Source organism: Eulemur rufifrons, chromosome 16, assembly GCF_041146395.1.
Source record: "Eulemur rufifrons isolate Redbay chromosome 16, OSU_ERuf_1, whole genome shotgun sequence".
In the NCBI taxonomy this organism is placed as follows: domain Eukaryota; kingdom Metazoa; phylum Chordata; class Mammalia; order Primates; family Lemuridae; genus Eulemur; species Eulemur rufifrons.
The window spans coordinates 94,378,824-94,395,263 of NC_090998.1; the positions used below are offsets into that span (position 1 = coordinate 94,378,824).

General features: G+C 48.9%; 1 protein-coding gene across 3 annotated transcripts in view; it reads left to right on the top strand.

Moving 5' to 3' along the window:
* TBC1D22A (TBC1 domain family member 22A) overlaps nt 1-16,440 on the top strand; it is a 335,347-nt gene that overhangs the window by 280,833 nt on the left and 38,074 nt on the right. For all 3 annotated transcript variants that reach the window (XM_069489542.1, XM_069489544.1, XM_069489545.1), the window contains one exon: nt 7,416-7,511. In XM_069489542.1, the coding sequence (XP_069345643.1) occupies nt 7,416-7,511 (96 nt within the window). The remainder of the gene's footprint in view (nt 1-7,415; nt 7,512-16,440) is intronic.

Consider the following 16,440-nt stretch of genomic DNA (forward strand, 5'->3'; position numbering starts at 1 on the left):
GTCATGCCTCTAGTCCCACCTACTGGGGGGGGGCGGAGCTGAAGCAGGAGGATTGCTTGAGCCCAGGAGTTCCAGGTTGCAGTGAGCAGATGGGCAAGAGAGCGAGACCCAAGACATTGTCTCAAAAAAAAAAAAGAGGAAGAAAGGGCATCCTAGTTGCGGGGTGGAGAGGGCTGGCAGGGGGAGAGTGCAGGCTGGGCAAGCCGTGTGGACACTGCTATGAGGCCTAAGCAGCATTTCACTAAGTTCGAATAGTTAGCTTATTTTAGTTCCAACCCAGACAAACATTTACCATTTTAATGGTTGTGTATATTTTAATGGATATTAGAAGAACTATCTAGCACAGGAAACCTACACTACAAAGCCACAGTAGTAATTTACTTAAGATTTTTTAAAAAATGAGTGGATTTAAAGAAAAATGATGTGGCTGTTTCTGGCGGTGTGGTGGACGCGATGTCCAGAATGCCCTCCTGTCCCAGAATGCACCAAAGGCTGTTGGTGTGTTTCTTAAAAACATAACCACAAAGGAAGAGAGACCATCAGAGACCAGAAATCTTGAGAAAATATAAATCTGGAGAGATGAGTGGGCAGCATCAAAGGTGGCATTTACCCAGAGGGATCTGCCAGTCTGCACTGATTTGCATGAGCCCAGGTAGGAGACAAAACCTGGAGACAGTCAGAGACTAAACAGGTGCGCGGGCTTGCCTTTCTCAGCTATGGCCACGGAGGTTAAAGGAAAATGCAAAGAACCTCCCCCGAATTTCCAACCACAGTCCTATATTCACGTGGGTTTGGAGCCCCAATTGACATTTTTTATTTGGCCTGAAAAATTGCAAGCTGAAAATTTGGTTTAAAGAAGTCTGGGGATAACAGTGTCCTCGGGCTCCAGCAGAAGCAAATGCTTTTTTTTTTTTCACCACAAAGAAAATCATTTTTGATACAAGCCTCAAAGAATTTCAAGCAATAAACATTCCAAGCAGTGTTAGCTCCGAAAGAGGGGAAATCACTAAAGTATAAGGAAGCAAGCCACCAGGAGCAAGACTCAGCGGAGAAAACAAACTACAGGAGATCCACAAGGATTTTAGAATGATCTGAGATACACTATCAAATAAGTTTAATATATTTTAAATAGTAAAAAGAAAGGTGTTAAAGAAAGAGAGGGGAACTATTAATATTACAATTTACAAGGCAGGTCTGAAGAAAGATCCAAGGTTCAAATTTAAATAGATTAGATGAGTGAAACAAATTACGACACAGTTGAAGAGATGATTAATGAACTAGAAGAGTGATTTGAGGAAGGTATCTCTTCCAAAGAGACAAAGAGATAGGAAATAGAAAAAGAAAAGTTAAAAGAAATGGAGACTGGAGTCTCTAGAAAAAATTTTTTTAAAAATTCCTAATTTTTTATATTGTTTGGGAGGAGAATAAAGATAATGATTCATTTTAGACCATTAAACTAATTATACATTCTTAAAATTTGTAGGGTTCCTATTAAAATAACGGAACCAGTTCAGTAATGTCTGGATTTATGGGGCTAGGACATCAGAATGAGGGGAAAGTAAGTCAATCCACGTGTAGGCAAGAAAGAAAATAATAGAAAAAGTGAAACAATTGGACACTTCAAAATAAGAGGATGCAAATTAACCTAAATGTGTCAGGAATCACAGTCAGCAAAGACTGAACTCCTCAGTTAGAGATTGTGACTGGGTTTTTAAAAATCCAGAACTAGGTTGGTTATAATAAAAAAAAAAATAAAGGCTGGAAAAAATATACCAGGCATGTTATAACCCAACAGTTAGCAGCAAACAATCAGAAATTAAAATTTTCAAGACACTACTTTCAATATCATTAAAAAATATGAACTTATTAGAGAAAATCTATCAAAAGATGTAGCAGACCTGTACTCTGAAAACTACAAAACACGGGTGAAAATAAAGAAGACCCAGATACTCAATGAGTTATACTATGCTCGTGAGTCAGAAGCTCCACTATTGTTAAGAGGCTAATCCTCTCGAATTGATCTATAGATTCAATGCAATTCCAATTAAAAATCCCAGCAAGCTTTTTTGTAGAAATTAACAAACTGGTTCTAAAATTGATATGTAAATGCAAAAGACTTGAATTAGCAAAACTACTTAGAAAAAGAACAAAAATGGAGGGCTAGCATTACCTGATTTTTAATTCAGTAGAGAAAGGATAGTTTTTCATCAAATTGCTGGAACAATTGGATATCCAGGTGCATAAAAATGAACTTCAATCCATACTTTATGTAACACGCAAAAATTAATTCAAAATGGATCATAGACCTAAATGTAAAACATAAAACTACAAAACTTCTAGAAGAAAGTGTTTGTGCCCTTGACCTAGGCAAAGATTTCTTAGGTATGACACCAAAAGCGTGATCTGTAAAAGAATAAATTAGTAGATTGAATTTCGTTAGAATTTAAAACTTATGCTTTTCAAAAGTCACTGTTAAGACAATGAAAAGAGAAGTTACAGATTGGAAGAAAATATTTGCAAAGCATATACCTAAGATTTATATCCACAATATATAGAAAATAATTCTCAAAACTTAGTAATAAACCAAACAACTGTGTAAAAAATTTGAATAAACACTTCGTCAAAGAATGTAAAATAAGCACATGAAAAGATATCCAAAGTTACTAGTCATTAGAGAAATGTAAATACGTAATTTAAACCGTAATGAGATACTACTATGAGCCTATTAGAATGGCTCATATTAAAGACTGACCATGTCAAATGTGATGTGCTGCTTGTAGGAATGTAAAATGGTACAACAACCACTTTGGAAGAATAGTTCAACAGTTTCTTCAGAGGTTAAGCATACTCCTACCATATGACCCAGCTATTCTACTCCCAGGTATTTATCCAAACAAATGAAATCATAGGTCCATGCAAAGATTTGTAGACAAATGTTCATAGCGGCTCTGGGTGTGATAGCCAAGAACTGGAAACAACTCACTGTGCATCAAGAGATGAATGAGTGAACAAGCGGCGGTGCCTCTGTGTGATGGAGCACTACTCAGCATTCACGAAGAACGAACTGTTGGTGCACGTCATGTCACCGGGGAGTCTCAAAGTAATCATCCTCAGTGAAAGAAGTCAGACCCAAAGAAGTACACACTCTACGATTCCATTTATTTTAAAGTATAGGAAATGTAAACTAATGTTCTGTGGCAAACGTCGATCATGATTGTCTGGGGACTGGGAGGGGTGGGGGGAGGGCGCACACGTGAGCCCAGGAAGGCTTTTGGGGATGGTACATGTGTTCACTGCCTTGATTGTGATGGCGTTTTCACAGGTGTATGCGTATTTCAAAACTTACCAGATTATAAACTTTACATATGTGAAGTTTATTGTATGTCAGACCTCAATAAAGCTGTTTAAAATAAATAAATTACCCACCAAAAATGATATGTACCTATAGTCATATTAGACTCCTGGTCCCCACATCGAAGTCTTTAGAGCTTTTGCTATCTCTAAAGAGATACAGAAGCTAATATATATATAGATACTGTTCAATACAACACGAAAATAAAACAATTTTGAATTTGTATGCTCCTAATAACTTAGCTTCCAAATACATAAAACAGAGATTGGCAGAACTATAAGGAGAAATCATATAAATCCACTATCATAATCAGAATTTTTAACATACTGCTCAGTTAGTGATAGATAATCAGCAGATGAAAAATACCAGTAAGGATTTATAGGAGAGTTGAACAACACTATTGAATAACTTTATTTAATGGACATCTATAAAACACTTTATCTAAGAACTCCAGAATACATGCTCTTGTAACACGTACCTATTAATAGCAGGCATTTATATGCTACTTTCTTTGTTCCAAGCATATTCTAAGTGCTTTGCATTGTTTATTTGATCTTTAGAACATTTTACAAGTGAGGAAACTAAGGCACAGAGAGGCCAGGTACCTCGTGGCAGATCACACAGGAAGTGGCAGAGCCTGGACTTAAACGCAGGCACTCTGGCTCCAGGGTTTGGTTTCTTGATCTCTAACTATACTGCCTCCTGGGACATTTGTGAAAATTGATTGTATTCTACTCCAAAAAGCAATCTAAGCAAATTTAAGAGAATTGGCATCATGTAAATCACATTCTCTTATAATGCAATCAAGTTACAAACCAATTACCAAGAACAGCTAAAAAGAAAAAAAAAAAATGAACCACATATATTTATAGATTTTTTAAAAACTTACTGGTAAAGAAGCCATCATTCAAACAAGGAAGAAAGTAGAAGAGTCTTAGAACTTAAAGGTAATAAAGATTCATTAAAACTCTGAGATGTAGCTAAAGTCAGACTTACAGAGGAAATTTATAGCATTAAATGCTTGCTTGTATTAGCAGTGAAGAAAAGCCAGACATTAATGAGCTAATCATCTAAGTTAGAAAAAGAACTGAGTAATTAAAAATAAGTAGGAGCAACTCTACTTTTCTGGGTTTGAAAATATCCACAGCAAAAAAATTAAAAGAGAAACAAAGTAGAGGAAAGGAAATGGTAAAGATGACAGCAGAAGTTAGTGACAGAGGGAAGCTCAGCAAAGCTGAAACTGATCCTCAGCATCAAAATTCGTTATGAGAAGATGAAGGAAGTTAACTAATCTCGAACAGGATGGACACCTGAAATGAGAAAAAGGCGTATAAAATGGTATTAATAATCCCAAATAGGATATGACTACAAATGCAGCAGAGATGCAAAGAAAAATAGAATATTATGAACAAATTTAAAAACTTTGGTGACAAATTCCCAGAAAAGTAAAATTTTATAAAAATTTGAGAAAGTCTGGATTGTTTTATAACCACATAGAAATTAAATCAGGAGTAAAAGTCTTTCCCCAAACTAAATGTCAGGCCCGGCACTGTTACAGCGGTGCCCAGCCAACGTTGGAGGGACACAAACCCAGTCTCGTGCAGCCTCTTCCTGAGATGGAAGAAGAGGGCAAGAGGCAACGTAACCTTCACACGGAAACCAGACGGGGACTGTTCCGGAAACGAAAATCAAAGGCCAGTCTTAAAACTGTGAGCACAGAAATCCTCCATGAAATACGAGCAAACAGGATCTAGCCCTGATTGAAAAATATAACACGTTGTGACCAAATCGAGTTTATTCCGGGAATGCAAGGTTGGTATAACATTAAAGAAACTATTATATGATACTCTTGTAATTCACCACATTAACAGATTAAAGGAGGGCAATTTGTCAACTCGGCAGATTCAGGAAAAGCATCTGATTCAATTCTGTAACCATTCACGATAAGAACTCTAGTAAATTAGGAATAGAAGGGAACTTCTCTAACCCGCTATAGGTTATCTACAGAAAAGGTCTCGAGCAGAGATTATTGTCCAGAGTGAAACGCTGGAAGCATCCTTCCCTTCCAAAACCAGGAGGCGGAAGGCAAGGAGGCCCACCCCTGCCCGCAGTGTTCTCATGTTGTAGTGTCAGCTCCAGCCAGCGCGGTGAAGCAAGACACAGCAGCAGCCGCCTGTCTGCCTGCGTTTTCCTCCTCTGTGTTCTGGCCGCATGGTCAGTCCAGCGGTCGCCTCCCGGTGCTACTCACTGGACCCTTCCGCCCCATCTCACACTCTCCGGGGCCTGCCCCCGGCTCCCTGGCCATCCTTTAGGCTGTTCAGTCCTCTGTTTATTTCTGGTCCAGACCCCCGGCCAGTCTCCTGGACTCGTGTGTCCAGTGCCCACCTGACATCTCCGCCTGGATTCCCAACAGATGACTTCCACTTGGCATGTCCAAGGGACAAATCACAGCCTTCCCACCAAAACTCTTTCTCCTACAAACTTTTCTGTAAACCTTTCCCCGTGTTAGGAGATGGCAGCGTCATCCTTCCATCGGTTGAGACCAAAAATGTTGGTGTTGCCCTCAATCCGTGTCTTTCTCTCCTACCCCAGTTCTCTTGTGCATTTTGTCTGCTCAACCTTCAGGGTGTATTTAGAATTTGGCCCCTTCCCAAGGGCTCTACTGCTGCTCCTCAGCCTGCATCGCTGGCACGTCTTGATTTGATGGTTGCCAGACCCCGGCTCTGTCCCCCGGGTGCTGCCTCTCCCCACCCTGCCCTCCGCCAAGTCTGCTCTCAGCGCGCCAGCTGAGGCCCTTTTGAAGCCCACCTCTTTTTCCGGGTCAGAGCTCCTGAGGTCAAGAGAAGGGGGCAGCAACCTAAGGCCCTGGGCACCTGCACCCACCCTGCCGTCGCCACCCGCCTCAGCTTCCGCGTGGCTCAGGTCACTCTCTTGTGGCCGTGCCGTCTCCTCACTGTTTCTGGAACATGCCCAGAGCCTCCAACCGCACTTTGTGTTTCCTGCTGCTTCTGCCCAGGACGTCTCTCCCCCGCATGTCTAAATGGCTTTCCGTCTTTGGGTCTTTGCTCGAATGTCACCTTAGGTGCCTGACCATCATGTTGGAATTGCAGGCCACCCCCCAGACACACAAACTGCTGCCGATTGCCATCCGCCTTCCTGCCTTAGGATTTTTCCGTGGCCTGTCACCGTCTTGTGCATCGTCTATTTTATTTATTAACTTAATAACCTTAAGAGAAGTCATACAGGTATCATGTGGACAGGGCAGAATTGCAGAGGCAGCACCCTGAGAACTGAAGTGTTGGGAACCCCCCGTCCTGCAATGGGCAGCGTGTGCGTGGGCTGCTGCGGTGGCCCGGGGGACAGAGGTGCTCCTGCTGGGAGCGTGAGCCCAGAGGGGAGGTGACGGTGGTCCTGGCTTCAAGGACCAGTAAGGAGCGAGCAGTGACGGGGGCAGGGAAGGGCACGTCTGAGGGCAGCGAGGAGAGGCACGGGGTGGTGATTTGAGGGGGAGTGAGCCGCATCCGTCCTTCTGCGCCCCACGGCTTCCTGCCAGCTTCGTTCCCCTGGTGATTCCCGGGCAGGATCGGGGACTTCGGTGTAGACCCAGCGCCTGCTCTGCTGCTTCCCTGGGTTCAACCCAGATGAATTTTCCAACTTCTCGGGCTGTTTCCCCGTCCGTGAAACGGGAAAGTAGCTCCCTCGTACGGTCACGTCGAGGAGTAGACTCTGTGCCTGCCACGGAATTGGTGCTTGTGGAATTTGTCTTTTATTATTTTTGGCCGTTACCTGCGCAAGAGGAGAAAATGAGCAGCTGCGTTTGATGCCGAGAGCGTGGTCTGCTCTTCACGTCCTGCGTACCAGGCTGCTGGCGCCGAAAGAGAAATGGTGTTTGTTTTAGTAGGACGAGAATTTTGAAATTAAAGTATTAAGTAAAAGTGAGCCAGTCAACAGGGCTCTGCGTTTCTCTGAGCCCGACCGGATGACCCCGACCGTCACAGATAACTTCGCAGCTGTGTTGATGACTCCGCACGTTAACATTCTCTCCTGCCGTTTTCTCTTTCAGTCTGAACCCGAGGGCTTTTCTCATTTCCACTTGTACGTTTGTGCTGCTTTTCTCACGAGATGGAGGAAAGAAATACTAGAAGAAAGAGACTTTCAAGTAAGTAAATGCCGTTTCAAAAGAACCCGAGTCAGGTTTTCTACTAGGAGGGAAGTTCATTAAACTTCAGTTGGCAGGATGGTTTGTGAAAGAGCTTTGGGAAGCGCTGGCTGCGCCCTGCCACAGCCCTGCGGTGTGGAAGCTCACGCGGCTGCGGAAGCAGACCTGCCGTGGTCACGTGGTCGCTTTGGTCACATGGTCGTGCTTGGTCACATGGTCGCAGTATAAGCACTGCCGACATTGCCAGGTATTAGTTGAGGCTGCATAACCAGCTCTGCACAGAAACGTCCTGGAGCCAGCGTGTCCTCAGCAGTGTGATTCCTGGAGAGGGTGGCATGTGACCTCCGTCTCCCCACCGTGCCTGCTTCCTCCTCCCACGGCGTCTCTCTGCCCACTGGGAGGTGCGTGAGGGTGGTGCTGGCCGAGCGGGCACCGGCTGCCCCCCGGCCTGGCCATTTGTCTGGAGGGTGAGGGGCCCGGCCGCCCTGGTGCACAGCAGCTGCTCCCCGGGGGACCCTGGCCAGTGGGCAGCCCGTTGTCAGTGCAGGTGGCTGGCCAGGCGTCTCAGGCCTTTCTGGCCCGGTTGTGTCTGGGACGCCCTGGATGGGGACACAGTGTGGTTGGAGGCCCCAGGCAGATGAGACTGCCCTCCTGGGTGGGCCCTGCCTGGTGGTGGGAGGTGGGGTGGGGAGAACTCGGGCTGACGTGAGTCCCCGAAGCCACAGTGCACTGTATATGAGTGTGTGCTGATAACAGGCGATGTGCGGCTCCTCGTTGTCCCCCGAAATCGCTCTGGAGCCCAACTCCGGGCAGACCCCAAGCCACACATGTGCGAGGAATGGCCCCAGCTCACATTCTGCTTGCAGAGACCAGTAAAGAAACAAGTGACCTCACGCAAGGGGCTTTGCCTCTGTTTGCGCCTCCGTTTCCTCTGCTGCTTCCCCAATAGGGACGGTGCCACGATGGTCCCCTTCCCACAAGGTGACTCAAGGCAAACCAGGTGCACGCTGACCGTGGAAGTGTACAGGCATCACAGGCGATGTCTCTTCTTGTGACAGTGATGTGCAGTGAAGTGTCACATGTGTCCTGAGGGCTGAAGCAGGGCCGTGGTCCCCTGGGGGCACTGAGGATAGGGACGGCCCCTGGATGCCAGGGTACCTGAGCTGGGTTGGGGGAGGCGGGCCGAGAGGAGGGTGGCGTTGGGTCGGCAGTAGGCTTTCTGCCACCCTGTCATGTGATGGCGACGTCCAGTCCAGGGGACACAGGCAGGGGCAGACTTGGCCCAAAGCAACAGAATTCATGGCAGCCTTGAAAGATGCAAATGCCAAGGCACCCTCCATCCATCAACCTGCCATATTTTATCACACTCTGTGTGAGAGACACAATTTGTTTGCTGTTTGGCTGGAGACATTGCCCTACTGTAATGAGAGGGTGCACCCCGGGCAACTGATGGAAATGGTTTGCCAGCCTTCTCGGAGCCCTGCTCACCTGACTTGAGATTGAGGGAGGACAGGAGATGGGGCAGCCAAGCAGTTGGTGTGTGGGGCGCAGGGCGCGGGGCACGGGGTGTGGGATGCAGGGCCTGGGGTGTGGCACGAATGGTGGGAGCCCGTGGAGCCCCTGCAGCTTGCGTGGGGAGCAGGGGAGAGGCTGGCGGAGGAGCCACAAGACTGAATTTTCCGTCTAAGCCCAGAATAAATGAGTGCTTTGATGCCATGGGGCCTGGTGGAGCGCGTGCCAGGCGCACCGGGATGCACTGTGGGGCACTGAGCTAAATGGGAAAGCAGATAAGAGAAAACAGAAATTAAATAGAGAACCTGAGAGTCCTGGTGAGCCTGGGGGAATTGAGTTTGCAGTTGTGACATTTTAGGAAAACGCTTCTGCATCCATGGAAGGCAGCCTGAAGGGTGAGACCAGAACGTGAGGCCCCAGCAATAGAACATTCGTGGAAAACAGCTTTAAAAGCCCTCGTTCTTTGCAGCATTGTAATTTGTCCCTTGGGAAATAATGTGTTGCTTTAAGTCATTTCCATAGGAACAGAATCCTTTTCAGAGGACGCGGTATTCCCAAAAGAAAGGCAGAGCCTCTCCTGGTGTTAAACGATAGAGCCAGGCTGTGCGGGGCCGGGGGCGGTGGCTTGTGTTTCCCGGGTTTGATTCTGGAAAGCTTGGGCAGGACGTGGAAGTGGAGGCTCTGCCTGTTTCCCGTGTCCCTCAGCTTTTGAGACTCATCCAGGCGTGGTCTGGTTCCATCCGGGGCCTCCTACTCCTGGACGGCAGCACCTTTTGGAGTGCACGATCCCTCCCGTCCTGCGTGCTGGGCCCTGAGTTTGGACTTTTCCTGGAGAATTTGCTGTCTCCCCTGCCAGAGCTTGCTGGTGCTCAGAAGGGCCGTCGCCTCTCTAGGCAGCTCTCCCTCTATGCCTTTAATCCTACGCGCCGTCTGGACTCGGCCCCGCGGCCCTCCTGGCACCGCCCAGCGCTGCAGGTTCTGCAGGAGGGCGCCCGCGGGGCCTCTCTCTCCACAGCGCAGCTCCCGCCTCTGCTGCCCCTGGAGCTCGGGCCTCAGCACCTGAGAGGTCTGTAAATGCCTGTAATGAGTTGGTGCCCGTTGCCTCTTGCCGATGGCTGGTGGCCGTATTAGGAGAAGCCCGGTGGCTGCCCATCCGGGAGGCCTGCGAAGGCAGCGGGGACAGGGTGGAGGCCACGGCCCTCGTTGTGGATGCACGTTCCGTGTGGCGTCCGTGGCCTGCCTGGGCCCAGGCCCTGTGTCCTGGCAGGGGCCCCTCGCCGCTCGTGGTGCGCGTGAGAAGGAGGCCGCAGACACTGGCCTGCTGCGCTTGGCTCGGGAGCCTGCGCCCGTCTCCCCCAGACCCAGGTTGGGTTCCGTGGCATCTGTCCCTCAGTCGGGAAGCCAGTAGCAGGCGGGTGCCATGCCCGGTGTCAGGTTTCTGTCTGGTTCGATGACCCTGGCCCTCACAGCCTCCGTAGCAGACACCCTCGGAGGCCTCGCCCAGGCTGGGCCAGCAGGGAGGGGCAGGGGCTCGGGGGCCGCTCCTCAGGGGCCAGCACGGCGGGCGGGAGCCACTGGGGGAAAGAGAACCAAAGAGAGGGGCCCGGAGCACCTGTTGTGCAACGCGGATGGTGTGGTGAAGTTGGCGCCCAGAGTGAACTCGCACGTGGCATATGAGGGACCGTAACAAAGCAAAGGGAGGGACGGGCAGGGGCGGGAGGGTGACACAAACGTGAAGAGAACGGCCTTCCCCCCATACTTCAAGGAGGAATCGTCGAACAGAGCAAAGAGGATCATTTCACGCCAGGGCTGGTGTGCGCGGTGAGGGCGCGGCCACCGCACGGTGGGCGGCGGGCAGGAGCGCCTGGGAACCGGACCAGCCCCCGCGCCGGGAAGGGCGGCCTCGCCGACCCGTCGTGAAGGTTGTGATTCACGCACTTTTCTGTGTATATGGCAAAGTTAAAACTGTGTCAAACATACAAAGAAATCAAAGGAAGCAACTGTAGGAGGAAAGTGGAGGCATATTTGATTGGATAAAAAGAAGGTAGGTTGTGAATCTGAAATGACAAAAAAAAAAAAAAAAAGAGTGGTTTAAGAGTTCTAGGTGGAATTTAATTGTGCCAACAGAGAATGCATCTTTTTTCTAAGTGTTTATGAAACATTTGCAAAAATTAATCATCTAACGTAGGCCATAAAAGTTTTCAAAAATCAGAAAAACAGCAATGATACAGGCTGTATTCTCTGAGCATAATCCTTTAAAACTGGATAATAATAAAATTAAAATGAAATAATCAAGCACTTGGATATTAAAAAACCCTCTTCACATTAATGTGAGTCAAGATAGAAATAATCTTGCAATTACAGAATTCTATTCAAAAACATAAGGGGTCTGGCTGGTGCTGGGCTTACAAACAAATTCAAAGCCTAAATGCCGCTCTTATCCACAAACATTTTAAAAAATAAACTAAGCCTTTAACTCAAGAAGCTAGAAGTAGAAAAATAAAGCCAACTTAGGATAAAGACCAAGAAGGAATTAATGAGTAAAACTAAGTGAATGGATTAGAGCACACAGTTGATAAGTAGACTTGCTCAGAACATCCAGCATTCGAACATGCTGACGAAACAGGCAAACCTCTGGCAGGCAGAACCAAGGTGCATGTGCAAAAACAGTCCTCCTCTATGTGAGGAAGAGGAACTTAGATATTTTAGGAGAATAGAAAATGCTAAAATTGCCTCAAGATGGGATTTAAAAAACCAACCTGAATAGATCCATGATTTTGAGATAAATTCCGGTATTGCCAAGAGTCTTAGTTTTAAGTCTGTTCTAAGGCCACAGAGTGTCTTCCCAGTGTGTTCACCCTTTCACAAACCTCCTGTGTGACCTGCCCGGGACAGACGTGGGAGCCTTGGTGCTCCGTCGCACGGCCGGCCGGCCTGGCGCAGTCTGGACTGCTAATGACTTCTCTGCAGTGTCCGCTGTCTGTTTCTGCCGCCGTATATACGGAGTGATTTGGCCATTCCTGCTGCTCTACGTGACAGAATACCTTCGACCAAGTAATTTACAAACAACGGAGATTCATTTCTCACCGTCTGGAGGCTGGAAGTTCAAGATCAAGGCATTGGCGCCTGGTGTCCTGTGAGGGCTGCTCTCTGCTTCCAGACTGCACTGTGTTGCTATGTCCTCACCTGGCAGAAGGCAGAAGGGCCAGGGTGGGCGGCTGGGAGGCTCCCTTTAGCCTCTTTTATCAGGTCACTAGTCCCGCTCATGGGGGCTCGAACTCATGACCTAATCACCTCCCCCCAGACGCCCACCGCTTAATGTTGTCACATTAGCAATTATGTTTGAACATGTTGACTAAAGAAAAGTAAGTCAAACTTTTAAAAGAATTAAAGTTACTTTTATGCAGAAGTCTGACTGAGGCCTGCAGCCGGGAGGAGTTTCAGAGCGGGTCTCTCAGGCTGCTCCAGAGCAGTGTTTTCGTTCTCAGCTTACAGCCGGGGCGGAGGCTCAGCACGTGCAGAATCGCAGCAGAGTCTGGGTGCAGGAGGACGTCGGGTGCAGGAGGACATCGGGTGCAGGAGGACATCCGGGTGCAGGAGGACGTCGGGTGCAGGAGGACATCCGGGTGCAGGAGGACATCCGGGTGCAGGAGGACGTCGGGTGCAGGAGGACATCCGGGTGCAGGAGGACATCGGGTGCAGGAGGACATCCGGGTGCAGGAGGACGTCGGGTGCAGGAGGACATCGGGTGCAGGAGGACATCCGGGTGCAGGAGGACATCCGGGTGCAGGAGGACGTCGGGTGCAGGAGGACGTCGGGTGCAGGAGCACATCGGGTGTAGGTGTGGAGGCATCACCGCCAACCCCGTCACGCTGTCGTGTGTGAGGAAAGGCGAGCACCGGCGTCGTTCATCTCTCAGGGACGCAGTGACTCAGGCACAGACGAGGGGCCTTGCGCTCTGTCCTGGTTTGTCTTCAGAGCATCTTTCTGGGAGCGGCACAGAGCCAGGGACTGTGGGACACTGTGCGGCCAGCAGACCTGAGCAGAGATGGCTGCTTCTGTGTGCTCCTTTGTCTCACAGACACGTGAATTTGGGGGACACATTCAGACCGTAGCCTGGAGACACGTGTGTATGTGTCTGTAAACCGCACAGGGTCAGGGCGCTCTCGGCCACCCGCCAGCCACCCTCAGCCCCGGCACGGTGGCTGACACAGGAAGGCGCAAACGTGAGCATGTATTGAATAAAGGAGTCGCTAACGTATTAATATGAAAGGAAGCACATGTAAAAATCAAGGTAGAATCTAATTTCACCTGCTATGTAAATACAGATATCCCTAGTAAAGTACCAGCACATTTAATTCATCAATATATTAAACAAAAAATATTCCATAAAAAGCTCTACGAGTTTACCCCAGGAATTTAAATCAATTTACTGTTTATATATCTATTCGTATTGGGGGTCCCACGACCACCCACACGTTCCGGGGTTCATTAGAAGGGCTCACAGGACTCCGTTGTGCGCACAACTCGGACTTGTCACCACGACACAGCCGAGTCAGTCAGGGGAAAGACACCTCGGAGAGTGTGCAGGGATCCGGGGCAGGTCCCTGTGCCCCCCAGAGCGGCCACGGGGAGCACGCTGTCCCTCCAGCAGCAAGTGAGATCTGCCCCGGGAAGCCCTGGACACCCAGAGACCAGGGCTTTGATTGGAGACTGGCCCCAGAGGCACCCTCTGTCCACTAGAATTCCAGATCCCAAAAGGAACACTGGTGTTTGCCGTAAATCACATTTGCACAAGCAGTCTAGGCAGGCTGGCATGGAGGTGAGACAGGGAAGGGGACAACCTTATCACCAAACCTGTCACTTAAGGCACACGTCAGAAGCCGTGCTCCCGGATGCCGGCCAAGGGTCAGCCTCCAAGATCACACCTGCCGTGTTCTTTCCCGCACACGGTTCACACGCATCTGTCAGCAAGCCAAAGGCACTAGATCACATCATATCTTAGGGGATTCGGTAGCTTTTCCTACTGAATCCTAAGAACAAAAAAACACAACTCTACTCTTAATCAAGCAGAAATAAAAGAATATGTTCCTAACGTGCTAAAGAAAAGAATATCTCCAGTCAGCCACCAGTGCAGAGGGAAAGGCAGGGCAGTCTCATTTAAATCAGGACCGTACTGCTGTTTCTGTGATATGATGAATAAATGTTCAACGAAGGCTCCCCTGTCCCTCCCTGTATGCTGTGCGTGCACACACACGTGCTACACACATGTGCACAGCATGGACCTTGCAAACGTGCTCTCTAAGGGCGTGACTCTTCAGAGGAGTAAGCCAGCACTGGAAGCCACCTGCCACTTCCCGCCCTGGGGCTCAGTCCGCTGTGCGAACAGCCTGGCACAGGGCAGGGCGAGGGCCCGGGGCCTGAGCAGGCGGCGGCTCAGAGCCCCTTCTACGTCAGGCCCTAAGACGACAGAGCTGGGCTGTGGGGTCGGGCTTGTCTGAGGCCTGGCTCTGACAGAGCAAGAATGGAAGCAAGTCTGCTGTGGAAGTCCCCAGCCTCGGCTCACCCTCACACGCGTTTGAGGCGAGAGTTCATGTCACTTTTGTGACTGAAATACCCCACGTTAAAAAGTCAGCTTTAAATGGGCAGAGCCTCAGCTGCCCAGCTGAAGGAAACGCCAGTTTTCCCTAAAGTGACACACTGTAAACACAAGATAGAAGTTGTAAATGTCTGTGTGTCAGAAACAACATAAACAAAATTAAAAGGCAGGTGACATAAAATTCTTTGTTCACAAACAGGACAAAAACATAGCTTATATCCTTAGTGTACAAAGACCTCACACAAAATAACTAATAAAGAGAAAATGTCCCCATGGAAAATGGATGACGATGAGAACAGTCGGACAACCTACGTGAGCATTTATGCAGCTGTCCAGAAAATGTGAGCACATCTTCCAGCCGTTGGTAAAGCACTGGAAAAGAAGAAAATGCTACCTGCCAGGTGAGCAGAGCTTTAAAAAGGCAGCTCCTTGAAACTGATGACGGTGGCGTGAAGCAGGCACGTGCTTTTGTTCTGAGAGGGGTGTGATGTAGAAAGAACTTTCTGGAGAGCTGTGAATACTTCACATGGGGAGCCTTACCCTGATCCCGCAAGTCCCCTGTTTGTAATTACGGGAAAACAGACTAGCAGCAGCCTCGATATCCAGTGGGAGGGGAACAGGTCCCTAAATTGTGGTTCATTGCTGGTTTTGTACTTGTGACCACCACAAATTATATCTCCAATAGTATTTACTGATATGATCAGATGTCCTTGTATATATCTATGCGGAGGCAAAGCATGACCTGAAATTGTATGTATCTGCGTATGTGTGTGTATGTATATATATATGAAAATGATCCCAAATTTGCTTGTATTACATGCATAGGAAAGAGACTGAACAGGAACCAATCATGGTGTTAGCATTATTTAGTTTTAGTTAGTAGAGTTATGGATATTTTTATTTTCTCGTTTGAATTTTTTTTTTTTTTTTTTTCATGTTCCTTCCGTATTCGTGAACGTGATTTTCTCACTAGGGTTGGTTCCCACATTGAGGACCGTTGTGGGGATCTGGCCCGGAGGGGAAGCATCTCTGTGAGGTTCATGGCTCAGCCGTGCCCAGGACGCCAGGCTCTGGTTCTCTGCCCTTCCTCTGGGACGCCGAGGGAGGCGCCCCACTGTGTCTGCCCCCCACCCCACACGTGTGCACATGCACACACAGCACAGCGCGTGGCCCTCGGGCACAAGGCAGTCCCTGCTCATCTGGGGACCTCCGTGCCCTCAGGCACCACCCTGTCATGGAGACTCAGTTGCCAGATTCCTCCTGAGTGACAGAGGAAGGGAGTCGGGGACAAGAGCACGAAAGGGTCAGGGGTTGTGTGAGCAGGGAGGTGGGTGGACTCTGCAGTCTCCCCCTGACGGCTCCCGGGCTGCACCGGTGCCATCGGCGTCTGTCCTTCCCTTTGGCCAGACCACTGTGACGAGGTTTCTCAGTCCAGCGCAGATGTCACTCAACTGCTGCATTCATCGTTGGATCGGGCTTCTTTCTGCCTTCCCCAGTGTCCCCCTTGTAAAGGAGGGGGCTGGAGGAGGTCACTTCCATGTAACCCGAGTGGGATCTGTGTACAAACTGGACCAAATTCCAGTCCAAGACCTTCAAGCCCCTCCTGGCTGGCCGCCCTGTCCCCTGGGCCCCGCACCTCCTTGGAGGCTCTGCCAGCCTCTGCCGGGTCCCCGCTGAGCCTGCCCTGCGCTAGGAGGCCTCCCCCAGTGCTGCCAGCCTCAGACTTCAGGGATCTCGGTGGAGAGACGCTGGTGAAGATGCTACAAGTGCCTCTTGGGCGTCTCTGGCTGACAGAGTGAGAGTGACAAAGCAGCAAAC